The 15,532-nt window shown below is 56.7% G+C and overlaps 1 protein-coding gene across 1 annotated transcript; it reads right to left on the bottom strand.

Annotated features, from left to right (window-relative positions):
• Positions 1–148: 148 nt before the first annotated feature.
• SLC35F6 (solute carrier family 35 member F6) lies at positions 149–14,862 on the bottom strand. Its single transcript, XM_047746807.1, has 6 exons — positions 14,648–14,862; positions 5,952–6,024; positions 5,023–5,194; positions 4,559–4,771; positions 3,738–3,848; positions 149–2,471 (listed from the first exon to the last, which is right to left on the bottom strand). The coding sequence occupies exons 1-6, from the start codon at positions 14,722–14,724 to the stop codon at positions 2,002–2,004; spliced, it is 1,116 nt and encodes a 371-aa protein (XP_047602763.1). The 5' UTR covers positions 14,725–14,862; the 3' UTR covers positions 149–2,001.
• Between the last annotated feature and the right edge of the window lie 670 nt (positions 14,863–15,532).

Here is a 15,532-nt window from a genome sequence, read left to right as displayed (position 1 = left end):
CCATGATGGTGTATTTTAATAAGACATTTCTTCCCCTTGGAGAACTGATGCTCCGTGCTGGGCCTCTGCTAGGACTCCTGTGCCCCCAGCAGGCCACCCCAGAGGGCAGTGTGAACCCGACATGACATTCTGCCACGTGGGTGTTTACGGGCACCTTCAGTTTATTATTTTATGTGATTTTCACATTCATCCCACAAGATGGAGGGCCAGCCTTCCCATTTTAGAGATGTGAAGACCCAAAGATCCAGAAGTAAAGTGATTTGCCTGATTTGGAGTCAGGCCTGATATTTAACCATTGTGCTCCTTCCCTCTCATTAAAAAAAAAAAAAAAATAAATAAAATAAAATAAAATTGACAGTGTGTCAATTTCCCTTTTGTTTTTAAAAATAGAGCCTCAAATGCCATCACAAGGCCCCAGTTATTTTGGACAAGGAAGCTGAATTCCCCACCAGGCTCACCCCCCATTTCCTTCTTCTGGGGTGCACACTGTGGCCCACAGAAGCTGGGCCCCTGGGGACTTGGAGCTGGTGGCAGCGAGTGGCCCTCCCCTCCCAACAATCTAATAACCTGCTGATTCCCACACAGCCTGAGGGCTTTGCGTTGTCAAAGAGCCCTTCCCCCAGGATCTATTTTAAGGAAGGCATTCAGTGTTTTGTTTTATGATGGAGCTGCCCAGAAAAATGGTCTGAGGCTCCAGAAACTGCCACGGAGTGAGGAACTCCACAAGGAAGGGCTGCTCTGCTCCGTGGGGTCCCTAATGCCAGTCCCCTCTCTTCAGGGGTTGGGGGGCGGACAACAGCAACAGCACATGAAGCTTTCATTCTGGCCATGGAAAATTTACTCCAAAGACCCCAGAGAGACCTGTAAGGTGGGTGGGGCTGTAGGTCTGGAATCAGGCAAACCTAGCTGGGACTGCAGGCACAGTGAAGAAGTCCGTGAAGCACCTCTGGGCCGTGGCTTCCTCATCTGCACCCACCCGTGCGGCTTATTACACCGAAGGATTACCGCTGAGCACTTAACACATGCCCAGGACACCAGAATTACTCTAAATGGCGCAGTGCTAGTAAATTCGTCACCCTGGAGGGATATCTGTGGAGTCGGGTTGCTGGGGGTAGGGTTGAGGTCCAGATGGGCTCTGGATCCCAAGGGCCTGGCCGGAGTCTACAGCAGGAGAGCCTTCTTGCAAAACCACTTACATCTCTGGGCCTCAGTCTTCTCATCTTTAAAATGGAAGGTGAAGAGTTTGTAAAAGCTGCTATTAAGGGCTGCTTGGAATTCCCCATCATCCCCCTCCTCCCCGCCCCAGGCAGGGAGGCCTTGAGAGTGTGGGAGCAAGGATGCCAGCACTGGCATGGGGAGGAGGCACCGTGAGCAGAGGAGCATTTCCAAAGAAGGTGCTCCTCCTTTCCCAGAGGATGGGCCCGGCTGAGGCTGGAAGGCACCGGAGCCACAGCAGCTGCACCTTCTGTTTTACAGACGAGGACCCCAAGGCCCAGGGCCACTAGGTAATGGGCTGGGGGACATACGCCGAGTTTGTGGCACAGTCCAGCTAAAACTTAGGTCTCCACGGCAGGCTTAGCAAATAGCCTATAGGTTCTAGAAAACACGGCGCCGAGTTCCAGTTTGAATGTGTTCACTGACCTCTCTTCTCTGGAGAACCAAATTTAGCTTATGATTTAAGAGAAAATCTTAGGGTTGTTAGTTCCTGCAATTCCACTTCATGATTTAGTGCTCGTGTTGCAGGAGGGACTTGGGGGGAGCGTGGCAGGGGTAGGTCACCGTACTCAGGCCTGTGTGGGCAGCACAGGGGGTGGTGACCAAGGAGGACCTGGGTGTCTGGTCATCTCTTGGGGTAGCAGCTGCCCTGGGGGGGGGGGGGGTCTGTGGGGAGGAGAGGATGAGGCCTCGGGGACAGGCCACTGGAGGCTCACCAGCCTGAGCAGCCTCGGCCTCAGGGTGGACAAGGTGCATCCAGGTAGCAGCGGAGAACCCACGCGAGGCTCAGCTGGCATCGTTGATGGGAGTCCGGGAGCCGCCGAGCAGTCTCTCGTGCTCGCCCTCCTCTGCGGGGGGCCGGCCCCTGGCCAGGCGGCTCAGCAGCGGGCGGTGCAGCCCATTGTAGAGCGCGGTGCCCATCAGGAGGATGAGGAAGCCCAGGATCTGCAGGGGGTGGAAGGCCTCCCAGCCCAGTGCCAGACTCAGGGCCCAGATGACAATGGTCCGCAGACTGTCCAGCACCATGCGGGTAGTGGCGCTCAGCTCCTTGGTGACACTGATACCCGCGAAGTTGAAGAAGGCGATGCTGCTGATGTTGCCCAGCAACGCCAGGGCGATGAGTGGCTGTCGACCCACCTGGCAGAAGGCGTCCAGCACGTCCTCCAGCGTCCCGCGGGGGTTTCCACTGAAGGAGCCCGCGGGGATGTAGTACATGGGCACCAGCAGCAGGGACAGGATCACGAAGCCGAAGAGACCTGTGGGGGTAGAGGGAGCACCCTGCTCTCTCTGCTCAACTCTGGCCCCTCCCCTCCCCCCACACCCAGCTGAGCCCCACTGGTCCCCCTCCGGGAAGACCCTCTTCTGCTGGCCTCCTGCCAGCTCCTTCCTGTTCACCCCGAGTTCACAGCGCCCCACCAAGGGGGCTATAGCTGCCCTGCTCCACTCTCATCATGTCTTCCAACTGGACCAAGAATAAAAATTACATTTTATACCATGACCAGCGCTCATATGCACAGGCACGTACCCATGCACGCACTGTCACAAAATAGCAGCTACCCTTCCCATGTTCTCTGGCGCTCCTCAACTCTATTGTGCTCATTTACAAAAGAACGTCAGCTGCGGCCACGAACGCTTGTTTTCACAAGCGCGGAAAAACACAGTTCTCGAATTCGGGGTCACCGGTCTGCGACTGGGAGCCGACGAGAATGTGAATCAGAGCACGGCTCCGTTCAGAGTCTCTGGGAACAAAACCGAGTGGACACAACAAGGTGTGTGATGCTGCAAGGGGTGGAGAGGGCTATCATACCAGGAGCCCCTGGCGCTCGCACAGCTCCCGAACGGGGCCACAGGCCACAGGTGGCTGGTGTTGTGCTAGTATGCCCCATTGGCTTCATATTCTTAAAGCTTAAAGGTTTTGGTCTTTACTTCCCGGCTCAACAACTTTTGGTGGCTCCTCCCTGTTTGTCATTTAAAGTCTGGATTAAATCCACTTGCCTGACATTCAAGGTTCTCCACAATAAGACCCTGACCTATCTAATTCCTGATCATTACCCCGACACCAAACCTGTATCTCACCAACCACTCCTTACTGGTTTCACCACTCAGGGCCGGCTCCCCATGTTCTCACTCTGTCTGGAGTTTTCCCTCCTTCCCGCTCTTGCTATAGTTCGAACACCACCTTCCCTGTCCTGAAGACACTCAGATGTGCTTGTCATCTGAGTGGTCTGAGTGCAAATGCATTGTCTGGCCCTTCCCTGTTGGCCAGCTCCTCTAGAGTGGGGCGCACATCCCTTTCATCCTCAACCTTGTCCCCTCTCCGCCCCCAACCCAAGCTCCTGGGTCAGAGTCTCTGTCAGCACACTCATGGGAAAGGGAGGGAGGAGTTGGGGAGGGGGCTCATGCCCTCCCCGTGGGCCCTGGCACCTCGCCTGGAACTCCTCCTTGTGCATCCCCTCCACAAGCTACTGTCCAGGGTGCCCCCACAGCCATACCCCAGCCCCCGAGCCCCTGTGCTCACACACCTTCAGTGCCAACTGCCCGCAGCGGGTGCACGTTATGCCTGTAGACGAACTTCTCCTCGAGCACCATCTGGATGGAGACGATGATCTGGGCCATGATGATCAACAGGTCCCCTGTGGGGAAGGGAGCCAGGGTAACGCTGGGCTGCAGGGGGTGGGGTTGGGATGGAGCACAGCCACAGGGTCCCCGCTAGGGTGGTGGGCCCAGTGCTGGGGTGGACGGCTCCCGCAGGGACATGAGAACCCCCAGAGCCCCTGGTTTGGCAGGGTCCCATATGATTCACAAGGCAGTCACGGCAGCCCCATGCCTGGTCTCCTGGCCCCTGAGGAGCGGCGCAGGCCAGCAGCATAGGCATGTTATCACTCTGGGCTGAGGGTCCAGAAGATCCAGAGGCCTGCGAGGGGCACAGTGGGGGTAATATGCAGGTCTTCTGAGATGCACGAGACTTGGTGATAGACATTTCCAGTTTAGTCCATCCTCCGAGGACCGGAAGGGTCCCGTCATTGTTGAGTAGGCTGCCAGGCTGGGTACTAGGTGAACGCTCCGTAGACAGTGGGTCGCTCCCCCTCCCAGACCTGGCAGTCTGTGCGTGTTTACCATAGGACAAACCTTCTCCCTCCTCTGACCTCCCTCTCACGCTACTTGCGCCTTTCTGCACTCTAGCCGTCATCTTGCAAGCAGATGCCGGCCCACGTCCCCCTGTGCCCTCACCTAGGGCTTGGCACACAGGAGAGCTTGCAACAGTCCTGTGACCGACTGTGCTGGGCTCCCAGGGAGGGCAGACCAGGAGCGGTAGCCCTTGGGTCCCCACCCCTTGTCGCACCTGTGATCACTTCACTGAGCTTGTGCTGATCGTCGTGCTTGCTCAGGAGGTCGGCCAGGCCCACGACCACCAGTCCCGCGATGGTGGCAAGGATGCCCAGCCACTGGCTCAGCGCCAGCCTCCGTCCCAGGAAGGCCACCGAGAAGAGGCCCGTGAATATGATCACTGCACCCCGAAGCATCTGGAAGCTGGAAGCACTTGTCATGTTCAGGGCTGGGAGAGGGGACACATGATGTGAGCTCCCGAGGGCCAACGCTATCCAGTCACTGCAGGGCCCTCAGGGCTGAAGACATGCCTTGCACACAGTGTGTGCTCAGCAAATCTCGCTCGTTTGCGTGTGTGCGTGAGTGTGTGTGCGCATGTGTGTAAGTCTGGGACGAGGCAGGGGTGAGGTGAGCTGGGGTAGGGGCGGCTGCTTCACCAGTGCCCCCTCCGGCCCTCCGCAGCCTGGCCCGGCTACTCACCCACATACATGATGCTGGTCCCCGTCATGTCGCACAGGGCAGGGGGCAGGAAAAGAAGGGGATTAAAGGGCTGCTGGGGATCCATGCTGGCATCTGGGTGCCTCGCTGCTCTGCACCGAAGCAGGAAGAAGGCCGCCAGGCAGGAGAACTCCCCCAGGAACATGCCCACTGCCTGCAGGGACGGAACCCTGTAAGTTCACAGCTGGAAGGAGAATCACCTTGGACAGAATTTTAACACAGCCCGTCTTCACATGGAAGCTTTCCTGTGACTTGGCACATATACCAGACAAAAGCAGAGCTGTTGTATGTGGAATGCCAGACACTACCTCCTAGGTCTAAGCCCTAACCCCTAGCAACATCTCGATGGAAACCCTGAGGCTGTAGACAGCTTGGTCTGAAAACCACCAATCTAAGGCCAACCTCCGGTCAGTTCTAGATGGAGAAACGGAGGCCTAGAGAGGCTCTAGAACTTCCTTAAGGCCATGGAGCAAGTTGCTGGGAGAGCAGGGGCTGAAGTATGAGCCTCTGCTTCCTAGTCTGGCCACAGGTGCCTCCTGTTTATGTTGTCTGCCCCGTCCCAGTGGAGTATGGGCTTCCCAAGGATGGAGAGCAGGTTTTGCTACGGGGGTCGATATGTTCCAGATGGGTCCTGATGAGGACATGTGAGGGCTGGCCTTATAGCATCCTGGGCATGCCTGCTCCCCGGGACTTAGGCAGCCCTCCCAGAGAGGGCTGTGCCCTCTGCCCCCTTCTGTGGGCACTCACACCCTGGCCTCTATTCTGGGGAGGGAGGGAGAGAGGGAGGGAGAGGATGGTTCTTCTGGAAGCAGGGGAAGGCTCCACCCCAGGTGAGAAAGCCTCAGGGCCTTACGGGGGACACCTGACCAGAGGCCTGGCCAACAGGAGGTGGGGAGGGATGGGGCGGATACCTGGAGGAAGGGATGCTGGAAGCTGTGCTCCTTGCTCCCTCCACAGCCCGGGGCCATGAAGTTGTCTGCCCACCTGCAGCAGAGAGAAAGAGAAGGTCAAAGCCTTGGCACTGCACCAGCTCTGCAACTCTGGCCCTGGGGTCTGCGGACAAGCTTGCTCCTCTCAACACCAAGGGCCCAAACTTAGGGGACCAGGCTCAGCGTGAGACTCCACTCTATAAGAGGCCAGTTCCTGCAGCACGAAGTCTTCATCTGGGATCAGCAAGGGGGTGGGGGGCGGGCTAGAAACCTTTAGCTGAAATGTAGCATTTCCTCACATTGTGAATGTAGCCCCACAGTACCTGTGATTTTGTCACACACGTCTTGGCTACTCTTCCCGGCATGTCAGTCCTTGTAGGTACCGGGAAGTGGCATTTACATGCATTGCTACTAGAAAATCACAGTGATTAGACCCACTACTTACAATTTTCTGTGTCAAGAAGCGTCTACACACACATATTACTACATCACAAATTGGCTTTTTCAATGTTTTGATAACTTTATTTCAGTAAGTAGCTTTTTCTGTAATCCAAACCTTTAATTGCATTTTTTTTTTTAAAGGATTTTACCCATTCATTTGAAACAGAGAGACAGAGAAACAGAGACAGCACAAGCAGGGGGAAAGGCAGAGGGAGAGGGAAAAGCAGACTCCCCACTGAGCTGGGAGCCCTACTTGATCGCCGGACCTGGGATCATGACCCGAGCTGAATGCAGACTTAACCATCTGAGCCACCAGATGCCCCTAACTGCACATTTTAAAAAACAATATTCTAGGCTTTACCGACTGTCAAATGGACCCATGGCACAAAAAATATCAGGAGCCTGTGGTCTGCAAGGGCATTCGGGCCCTTGGGAAACGACTTCCTGGCACAGACCAGGTGGTCACCTTCCTATAACCTGAAGGGTTTGGAGGGTCTTTCTAGCACTGACAGGGAAGCAGGTGGCAATACATGGCACTAGTGGAGTGGCCTCCCAGCCAGCACCCTGACAGATGGCATCACTGAGTCTGGCACACTTTCCCAGCAACACCAGACACAAGCCCAGAATCCTCTGCGGCACAGCGCCCTGGGCAGCTCCCACCAATTGTTCTGTACTATCTGCTGTCCATGCACTAAAACCCTGGCCCCCCAATTTCACTGTGGCTGGGCTTTGTTGGGTCCCTGGGGTCTTGTCTAATCTCTTTCATTTAAAAGTCCTTTAGTGGGGGTGCCTGGGTGGCTCAGTGGGTTAAAGCCTCTGCCTCCAGCTCAGGTCATGATCCCAGGGTCCTGGGATCGAGCCCCGCATTAGGCTCTCTGCTCAGCAGGGAGCCTGCTTCGCCCTCTTTCTCTGCCTGCCTCTCTGCCTACTTGTGATCTCTCTCTGTCAAATAAATAAATAAAATCTTAAAAAAAAAAAAAAAAGTCCTTTAGGGGCGCCTGGGCGGCTCAGTCAGTTAAGCGTCTGCCTTTGGCTCAGGTCATGATCCCGGGGTCCTGGGATCGGGAGCCTGCTTCTCCCTCTCTCGCTGCTTGTGCTCTCTCTCTCTGTCAAATAAATAAATAAAATCTTAAAAAAAAAAAGTCCTTTAGATATTTGGACACTTTCCTACTCTCTTTTAAAGCTTCTCATCTTGTGGCTTATCAGCCCCAGCCCTTTCTAACCTTTCACTCCCCTGACTGCTGACTTCTGGAAGCACTCAGGGGGTCTCAGGCCCAGAGCTAAGTGCGTGGCATCTGGCCCAGACCAAGCATGGCAAGACAGCAGCCCCTCCTTCACATTGCACACCCTGTCACTCATGGACACGGCTCTAACTGAGTCTGTCACATCACGCAGCTGACTGGAGTCAATGCTGCCACAGGGCAGCGTCCTGGGGCCCTGGACCCATTCCTTCTGCCGCGCCCTGCACCTAGGCGGTGGCTGTCTCTAAACTACAAGACTTGGGACTTCTCTTTCTTAAACGTCCTTCCTTGCCATGCCTGTGAAGAGCAGCCACGTGGTAGTCCCCAGCCCTACCCCGCTGGCTCATTTCTGCAACAAGCCTGAGGTTTCAAAAGCCAGGGGGAAGCCTTTTGTCTCCGCTGTCCCCCGCCCAACAGGGCAGCAAGCCTGGGACCTTGCGTAGGGGCTGGGTTTGACAAAGATCCTGGCCAGCCCTGGCTTCCCTGTGCCCTGAGTGTAGGGAGGGGAACAAGGAGCTCTTTGCCACTGCCTGGGAATGGGCATAAGGCGTGGACGCTGGCAGCAGGAAGGACAGGCTGAATGCAGTAGGGTTTCCCATCAGCCCTGAGGGCGAGACCACATCTGCTCATTGATCTGAACATACCCCAGGGCCTTTGAAAAAAAACAGGGCCAGGGCGAACTTAGCTCACAGTGAGTGAGCTCACAGCAGAAGATCCCACCCACCCCAGAGATGCCAGGAGGGACAGTTAGGAGGGCTTGCGGTTCTTGGGAATGATGAGGGTCTTCAGGAGAGCTGAAGGGTGGGTAGGTCTCATAGGACTGGTTGGAAATGCGGAGAGAAATCTGGGTCAGGGGACCAGGCTGTAACCAGTCCCAGTACCAACGGCGCAAAGAAAGCCACAACTCAAGAAACTGCCTGCTCTGCGGGGTCTCATTTCTGCCCCATCTGCTGCAAGTTCTGGTCCCTGGATCCCCAGACAGGAGAGGATGTGGGATACTGGTGGGGGCCGCAGACCAATGGTGTGGCCCCTCACCCCCCAAAGCAGGTCAGGCTTGCTTTTGCAGAAAGAGCACTCTGGGAGGGCCTGCGGGAGGCAACTGAGTGTAACAGAGAAGCGAGCAAGAGTAAGGAGGCCCTGTTTTCCCAAAGTGCAGAGCCGACTGCCCCAGAGCAAGTCGGAGATGGACATTCCTAGAGCTGGAGCCAGGGCTCCTCCAGGAGGAAACAAGGGAGGTTCTGCCAAGCCCAAAAAGGTCACCTAGAAGCTCAGGGCATGGGCATGTGTGGAAGCCCCTTCCCCATCACGGTAGTACACCCAGATTCACAGCAGGCTCCAGAAGACCCCCAGACCCAGTGGTAGAGCCGCCTCCCCGAACTCCCCCTGGGCTGCAGCCCACACAGCTTACAGTGATGACCACTCACACACCCATCACTGTGTGCGTTCAAGCCACTACCCCACGCTCAGCATCCAGCAACATCTCTACTTCTGTCTCCCCAGCTCCCGGCATACAGGAGCTCAGACATTTTTCCTTTGTTCAACCAGTGGCATTTCTAGACTCGCCCAGGCAAATGGGCAGGGTCTGCATGACTCCTCATTTCCCACAGGGGGAGATGCTGCCTGCCAGTGGGCCCGGCTGGGCTTGTCCCCCAGGGGTGAGCACTGAGAGCAGAGCTGGCTCTAAGGCTGATGCCGAGCTCCCTCTCCTGCCCCCAGGGCCTCCTTTGCTTCCCCCAAGGGGGAGGTCTGCCTCAACAAGCTGGGGCTGGCAGTGCTCCCAGCCTGGGAAATGGAGTCTTTTTGTATCTGGACGCCTAGGGCGGGCTTGTGGCCCAAGGGATTGGGTGTCGTGGGGGAGGCGGGGGAACGGCTGCCCTTTCCAGCCTTCCTTCAGGCAAGGAGGAGTTCAGGCCTGCAGAGACTCGGGGCTGGAGTCTAGTGTCTCACCCCGGTCTTCAGACAGGCTTCAGCTCATTGCACAGGCACCGATGGACCCCAGAGAGCACAGAACAAGAGCCAGAATCCAGCCTCTGCTGAACAGGGGAGGACAGCAAGGGCCCCTAAGGTGGGACAGCTGTTTGCAAAAACACTTAGCTGCATGTTCTGATAAATGTACCACTCACTGAGTACTGACTCCACGCCAGGCCTGTGCCGGACACTCATGTTCTTCATTTTACGGACCGGGACTTCGTGGCTTGGGGCGGAGGGGTGGCGAGAGCCGAGTGCGGACCCATACAGTTAACAACGGGCAGGTCTAGGGCCAGATCCATTTGCTTGAATTTGCATTCAGAAAAGGCAGCAGAATCCCTGGAAAGCTCATGACTTTTGAGTCTCACAGGCTGGACAAGTTAATAGTCTTCTCATCTATAAAATGGGGATAGTGAGACCAACACCGAGGAATGGTCAAAAGTAATACATAATGTAAGATAGACAGCCCCAGGGATCAGAGAGCGCTCGAGGGACTCAATTTGGTGCCGAGAGGGGTTCGTCCCCAGGGGTCTTCACCTCCAGCTCCCTGCTCCTTCCTCGGCACCAGACTTTCTCCCATCACCTTCTTTTTGCAGATTCTTCCCACTCCCCTGGCTGAGGCGGAGAGAGGAGGCTCTGCAGATGGGCCCTCTCTCCTCTCTAGACAGCCTGTTCTAAAGGAAGGCCACGGTGGCGTGGGCAGGAGGCGGCCTGGGGGGACCCTCGATCTCGAGAGTCAGGCTGACGCTACATGAGAAGATGCCTTCTGCTGGCAGAGACCGGCTTCTTTCATCAATTTTTTAAATTAAAATTTAATTTAATTTAAATTTTTTAATTAAAAAAATTTTTAAAGTGATCTCTGCACCCAACATGGGGCTCGAACTCATGATCCTGAGATCAAGAGATGCACACTCTATCGACTGAGTCAGGAGACTAGCTTCTTTTAGGAGGGGCCTCAGCAGGCAGGCCGGGGGGCGGGCTTGCCTGGCCAGGGGTGAGTCACTCCGGCCTGGCCAAACTCAGAGCTCAGCATTCTGAGAGGCATGCACGGCCACGTGAGGGTGGCGGGTGCAGAGAGACTGAGGAAGTGGCCGATGTGGCTGCTTCGGTCTGACAGTGGTGTCCAGTACCCCAGCAGAATCTCTGCCACTTCCTCTGGCTCCCCCTGCTCCTCCAGCCCAGTGAGTCAGCTCCTTCCTCCTGCCTAGAATCTCCAGCAAGGCCGCTGGGCTGCTCTACTCTTCAGTGTCACAGCAATTGGTGATAAACAATCACGAGACCTCTAAATATTACCCAATCTTCCTCGGTAGATCCTGCCTGGTGCCTGGGTTGAAGGGTGGGAAGTCACGCCCATTTTACAGATGAACCTGAGGCTCGGAGAGGCCCCGTGACTCATCGAATCCCATAGCTCCCACTCCTTGTGCTCTCTTCACTTTACACACTACCCTCCAGGTTTGGGCTTTCCATGGCTGCTGCAAGAACCCCTTGGAAGCAATCATCCCAGGCCAGCTTCTGGAATTTAAGAGTGGGGTCAGCCACCAAGGCAAAAGTTAGAGCTGGCACAGGAAGGACGGTGAGAGTCCTTCCCTACTAGAGATCCAGGGGTCCCACTTTCCTGCCAGGGTCCCCGCACCAGGGCCTTGATTGTTGGAGGGGAAGCCACCCCCTGGCCCCTCTCTGGCTGGGTGGGCTTCACAGCCTGCAGCCTTTCGGAGGACATCTGAGCCTCACTTAGTGAGCACCTGCTTGACCCTGGCTCTTGACATGTAGGACCCTAGCTGGGTTCAGGAGAATGGGGCTCTGAAATGGGCAGGACCCCACAGGGGGGTGGGGACTGTCTGCTGTGCAGGAGACCCATGGGCAGAAGGTCTGGGTGAGCGGGGAGAAAGCAGCCACAGAAAGGAGAAGCAGCCACTGGACTGGAGGGGCCCTTTGCCGAGGCCCAGGACCAGGGACAAGGCCAAAGGGCCAGGCTGGTGGGTAGCCTCTGTCCCCGCCCCAGCAAGAGCAGCCCCGTCTCCATCTCCTGCAGCCTACCCAGAACTGCTGAGCAGGTAGAGTGGCCTCCTCCAGGGGACAGCTGCCCTGTGGTCCCCACACAGCAGGGGGCAGGTGCTCACCCACTTCCTCTGCCAAGTTTCATCTTCCCGGGACCCTTTACAGGTCAAGGAACCGAAAGAGGCTACTGGAGACACTAAACGAGAACCACGAGTACTATACCCCCCTCCCCCCACCCCCGTTCCCCCATCCCAGAGGGAGGGCACTCTGGTGATGGGGGGGTGGGAAGCCATTGCTTGTGGCACTGCAACTTCCACGGGGCTGGGGCTGGGTGCTCTCTGTGGGGAGATGCGAGAGGGGATCCCCAAGGAAGTGGGACTTTGGGGGTACTGTCTGTAAAAGGACTGAGACCTAGTTTCTGGTCCCCACTCTGACGCCAGCCAGTCAGTCACTAAAAGAAACTTTTCGTGGGACCTAGACTATAAATTGTAGGCATTAGGATGGGAGATCTCTATGTTTCTAACAGCTTTAAGTGCCCTGAAAAATGACTTGAGAAACCCCTAGCCTCACTCCATATTGACAGTTAAGAGCCTGAATTCTTAAGCCAGATCACTTTGGCTCGAATATCAACTCTGTCACAGAACAGCTGAGTTGACCCCGGGTAAGCAGTCCCATCTCTCCATAGCTCGGTTTCCTGATCTGGGGACAGGGAGTTTATCTCCCTCATAGGCTGGTTACGAGAGTTCATTAGACTAACACATGAAAGGGCCAGGCACTGACTACAGCAGCTGCTAGGGACTTGCTGTGGTCCCATCCTAGTCCGTCTGTCCTCGCCAGGAAGTGCAGGTCAGAGCGTAATTTCACATCAGTAATCCCCACCAGGATGCACACAGCCCCTGTCTCACGTTTTCTCTCGGAGGGCGTCCTTCTCACAGTCTAGCCTTAGAACCCTGTATAGGGCCTACTTCTGGGGCCCATTTGAGTTAGGGAGGCTCCCGAAAGGCCCCATATCAGGTGACCTGGCACAGGACAGGGCCAAAGTCTGGGTCCCCACGTGCGAGTCTCTTTCCTGTCTCTTAGGCAGCCTGCAAGGGCAAGGTCTTCTGGGGCCAAGAATCCCAGGGCCTCCTACCTGACCAGGAAGGAGCTGAGTCAGTTTACTCCAGTAATAACTGGCCATCTCGACTCTCCTCGGGCACAGAAGCCCCGGGAAATATAGAGCCACTCTCTAAGCATGTGGCTGAGACCTTGAATGGTATGACAGACGGACAGATGGACGACTGGTTCTGCTGCATTCAGATCCTGAGATGGGGGCTCTCAGGCTGAGTCTCCTTTATAGGGAAGGAGACCAGCCCACAATCCAGATGCAGACAAACAAGAGACAGTGGTGTCCACCCAGAACTCCACTTCCTCTGGAGAAGGGAGGACACTGAGGTTGTCAGGTGTGTATGCTCCGCCCCCTTCGCCTCCTACCCTAAGCAACTCAAATGATCTCTTGGCTACTTTAGCCTCCTTCCCGGAGTCCAGACGGTGCTTCGCACCCTGTAGGTCCCTTATACACGTCTGATGAACTGGACAGGGTACCTTCCTCCCAGACCTCTCCCCTGGGGCATGTGAACAAATACCTCAAAAATGAGTAAGAGATGACTAGCCCCCCACCCCCCAGAGGGCCTCAAGCACAGCCCAGAAGGTTGCTGGTGTGACCCTGCCTTGCTGCGGAGCCTGGAAGGGTCCAGCTGGAAGTGAGGTCTGGCTGGGACAGGGACACTGTCTACTCCTCTCCAAATGCCTTTTGGGATAGGTTCAGAGAAAGGCCAGGATCTGGGTACTGAGGGTTCTGAGATGGTAAACAGGGTGGGGCAGGAGGGCCCTGCCTTGAGATGGGGGCAGAGCAAGCGACAAAGCACTGCCAAGAGAAGGGCCTGCCTCCTGGGGCTCCTGTACATGGCGGAGGAGGCAGGCTCAACACCCCCCCCTCCCGGCCTCATGACGGCCCTGGGGCCTCATTCCCTAACCTCCTGGGGTCTGTCTTCACCGTCTCACAAACACCCACCCTTCTTCATCAGAGCTGAACTGTGCACCCAGACTCCTGTCTGGGTTCATGACACTTTTGTTCTCCCAGCAGAAACCCTGGAGGGGTCACTGGCTGTTTGTCTCTCTCGATCCTGTGGGTCAGGCCTTATGGCTTCATTCTGCACCTGCTCTCCCACCTGTCCCCTCCTTGCCTGCCTCACTGCCCCCTCCTCCCTCCCTCATCGGCCCAGCAGCAGCCTTGGAGTGGTCTTCCCTGCACTAAACTACCCTGCATCTTGACTACCCGGTTCATCATATCACTTATAACATGTCACTCCCTGCTCAAAAGCTCTTCTTTGATTGTGGGATAAAATCCGGCCTGGGCATTTGGTGCTAGTTACATACACTTCCATGTGGCCTTGCGGTTCCCTGCAGCGACGTCTGGCCACACGTAGAAATCCCACCAAAATGTCAAGGCCCAGCTGTGACCTCTCCTCCATGAGGAGCACACAGGGTATCCCCAGGTCTGTCGCGGCAGCCTGCCACGCTCACTGGTCACTCGGCCCTCACGGCTTCCACTGTAGTCCGCGTGCACAGTGCGGGAGCGCCCCTTCACCCGACTCCTGCCCAAAGCTCCTAGAGGGTCTGGCCTCCAGCCCGCCGCGTTGGAAGGGGCTGGAGAGGGAACTGGTCTAAAGATGAGGAAACTGAGGCATGGAGACGGAAGGGGACCGCCGGGATAGGGGACTCGCCGGGATCAAGCACACAGCGATCAAAGCCAGGGCTCGGATCCTGCAGCGGGCCACACGGCCTAGGTCCATGTTTCTCCGGGCTGCTCGCCCCTTGGGGGCCCCCAATCCGCGTGAACCGACCGGAGAAACGGAGCGAGCCGGTGAAGCCGGGAAAGGAGAGCCGAGAAGGGGGAGGAAGAGGAAGGTGCGCGGGGTCCTCAGAGCCCTCGCGGGCCGCGGCAGGTCCGCCTGGGCTACCACCCCTCCCGGCCGGGCCCGGACTCACTTGGCCGAGAGCGTGTTGATGGAGCCGGTGACAAGCATGAGGCCGGCCAGGAACAGCTGGTACTTGGTCCAGGCCATGGCGGCGGATGCGAGGAGCGGAAAACTGCAGGGACCCCCGCGACCCTCCCGGTCGCTCCAGAAGGCAGATCCCGACCCCGTCACCCGGGGGTCTCGGGAGCGAGCGCTTCCGGGCCGGGCGTCACGTGACCCACACCGCCGCGGCCCCGCCCCGCCCCGCCCCGCGCCATGGCCCCGCCCCCGGGGCGGGTGCGCTGGGCTTTTCCCTGGGTCACTCGTGTCCACAGGGTGACAGTGGACAGTTACGGGCCCAGGTCTTCCCGTTTGTAGAAGCGGCTGATGAGGACAGTACAACGAGAATGCACTGTGAATGTCAGAGCGTTCTGTAAACCGTTTAAGGAGATCGCGAGCCGAGTGGTGTCAGAGACATCACAGAGTGGATAGGACTCCTGGGAATCTCTTCTGTACAGGGAACCCCCAGGATTCCCCCCTCTGGATGAGTTGCTCACATCTTCCAGAAAAGTGGCGCAGGAATCTAGTTCCAGTTCCCCGGGAGACCATTTTATAGCTGAGGAAAGGAAATTGAGAGAAGCAAAGCTTAGGGTCATGCCAGTGAGGGATGGAATGGGGGTATGCGTGTAGCTTCTTCAGTCTCCCCTAGATCCGTGCCTTCGGCACAGCCCCTTCACCAGTGCTCCTTCCTGGATACCCAGGATGCTGCTCTGAGGCATCTGTGGCAGAAAGACCTAGTGGTCTTGCTTGCTGAGGATTTAGGGCTTTTAAAATCCTAGTTCTCAGTTCCCTGGTGGTCCTCTATCCTCATCTCCAGGCTTCCAGTCTGCATCCCATGCCATGTCACCCCACGTGC

The sequence above is a fragment of the Lutra lutra genome, chromosome 9 (genome assembly GCF_902655055.1).
Source record: "Lutra lutra chromosome 9, mLutLut1.2, whole genome shotgun sequence".
Classification (NCBI taxonomy): domain Eukaryota; kingdom Metazoa; phylum Chordata; class Mammalia; order Carnivora; family Mustelidae; genus Lutra; species Lutra lutra.
The sequence above is the reverse complement of the archived record's forward strand: the minus strand, read 5'-3'. Positions and strand labels throughout refer to the sequence as shown.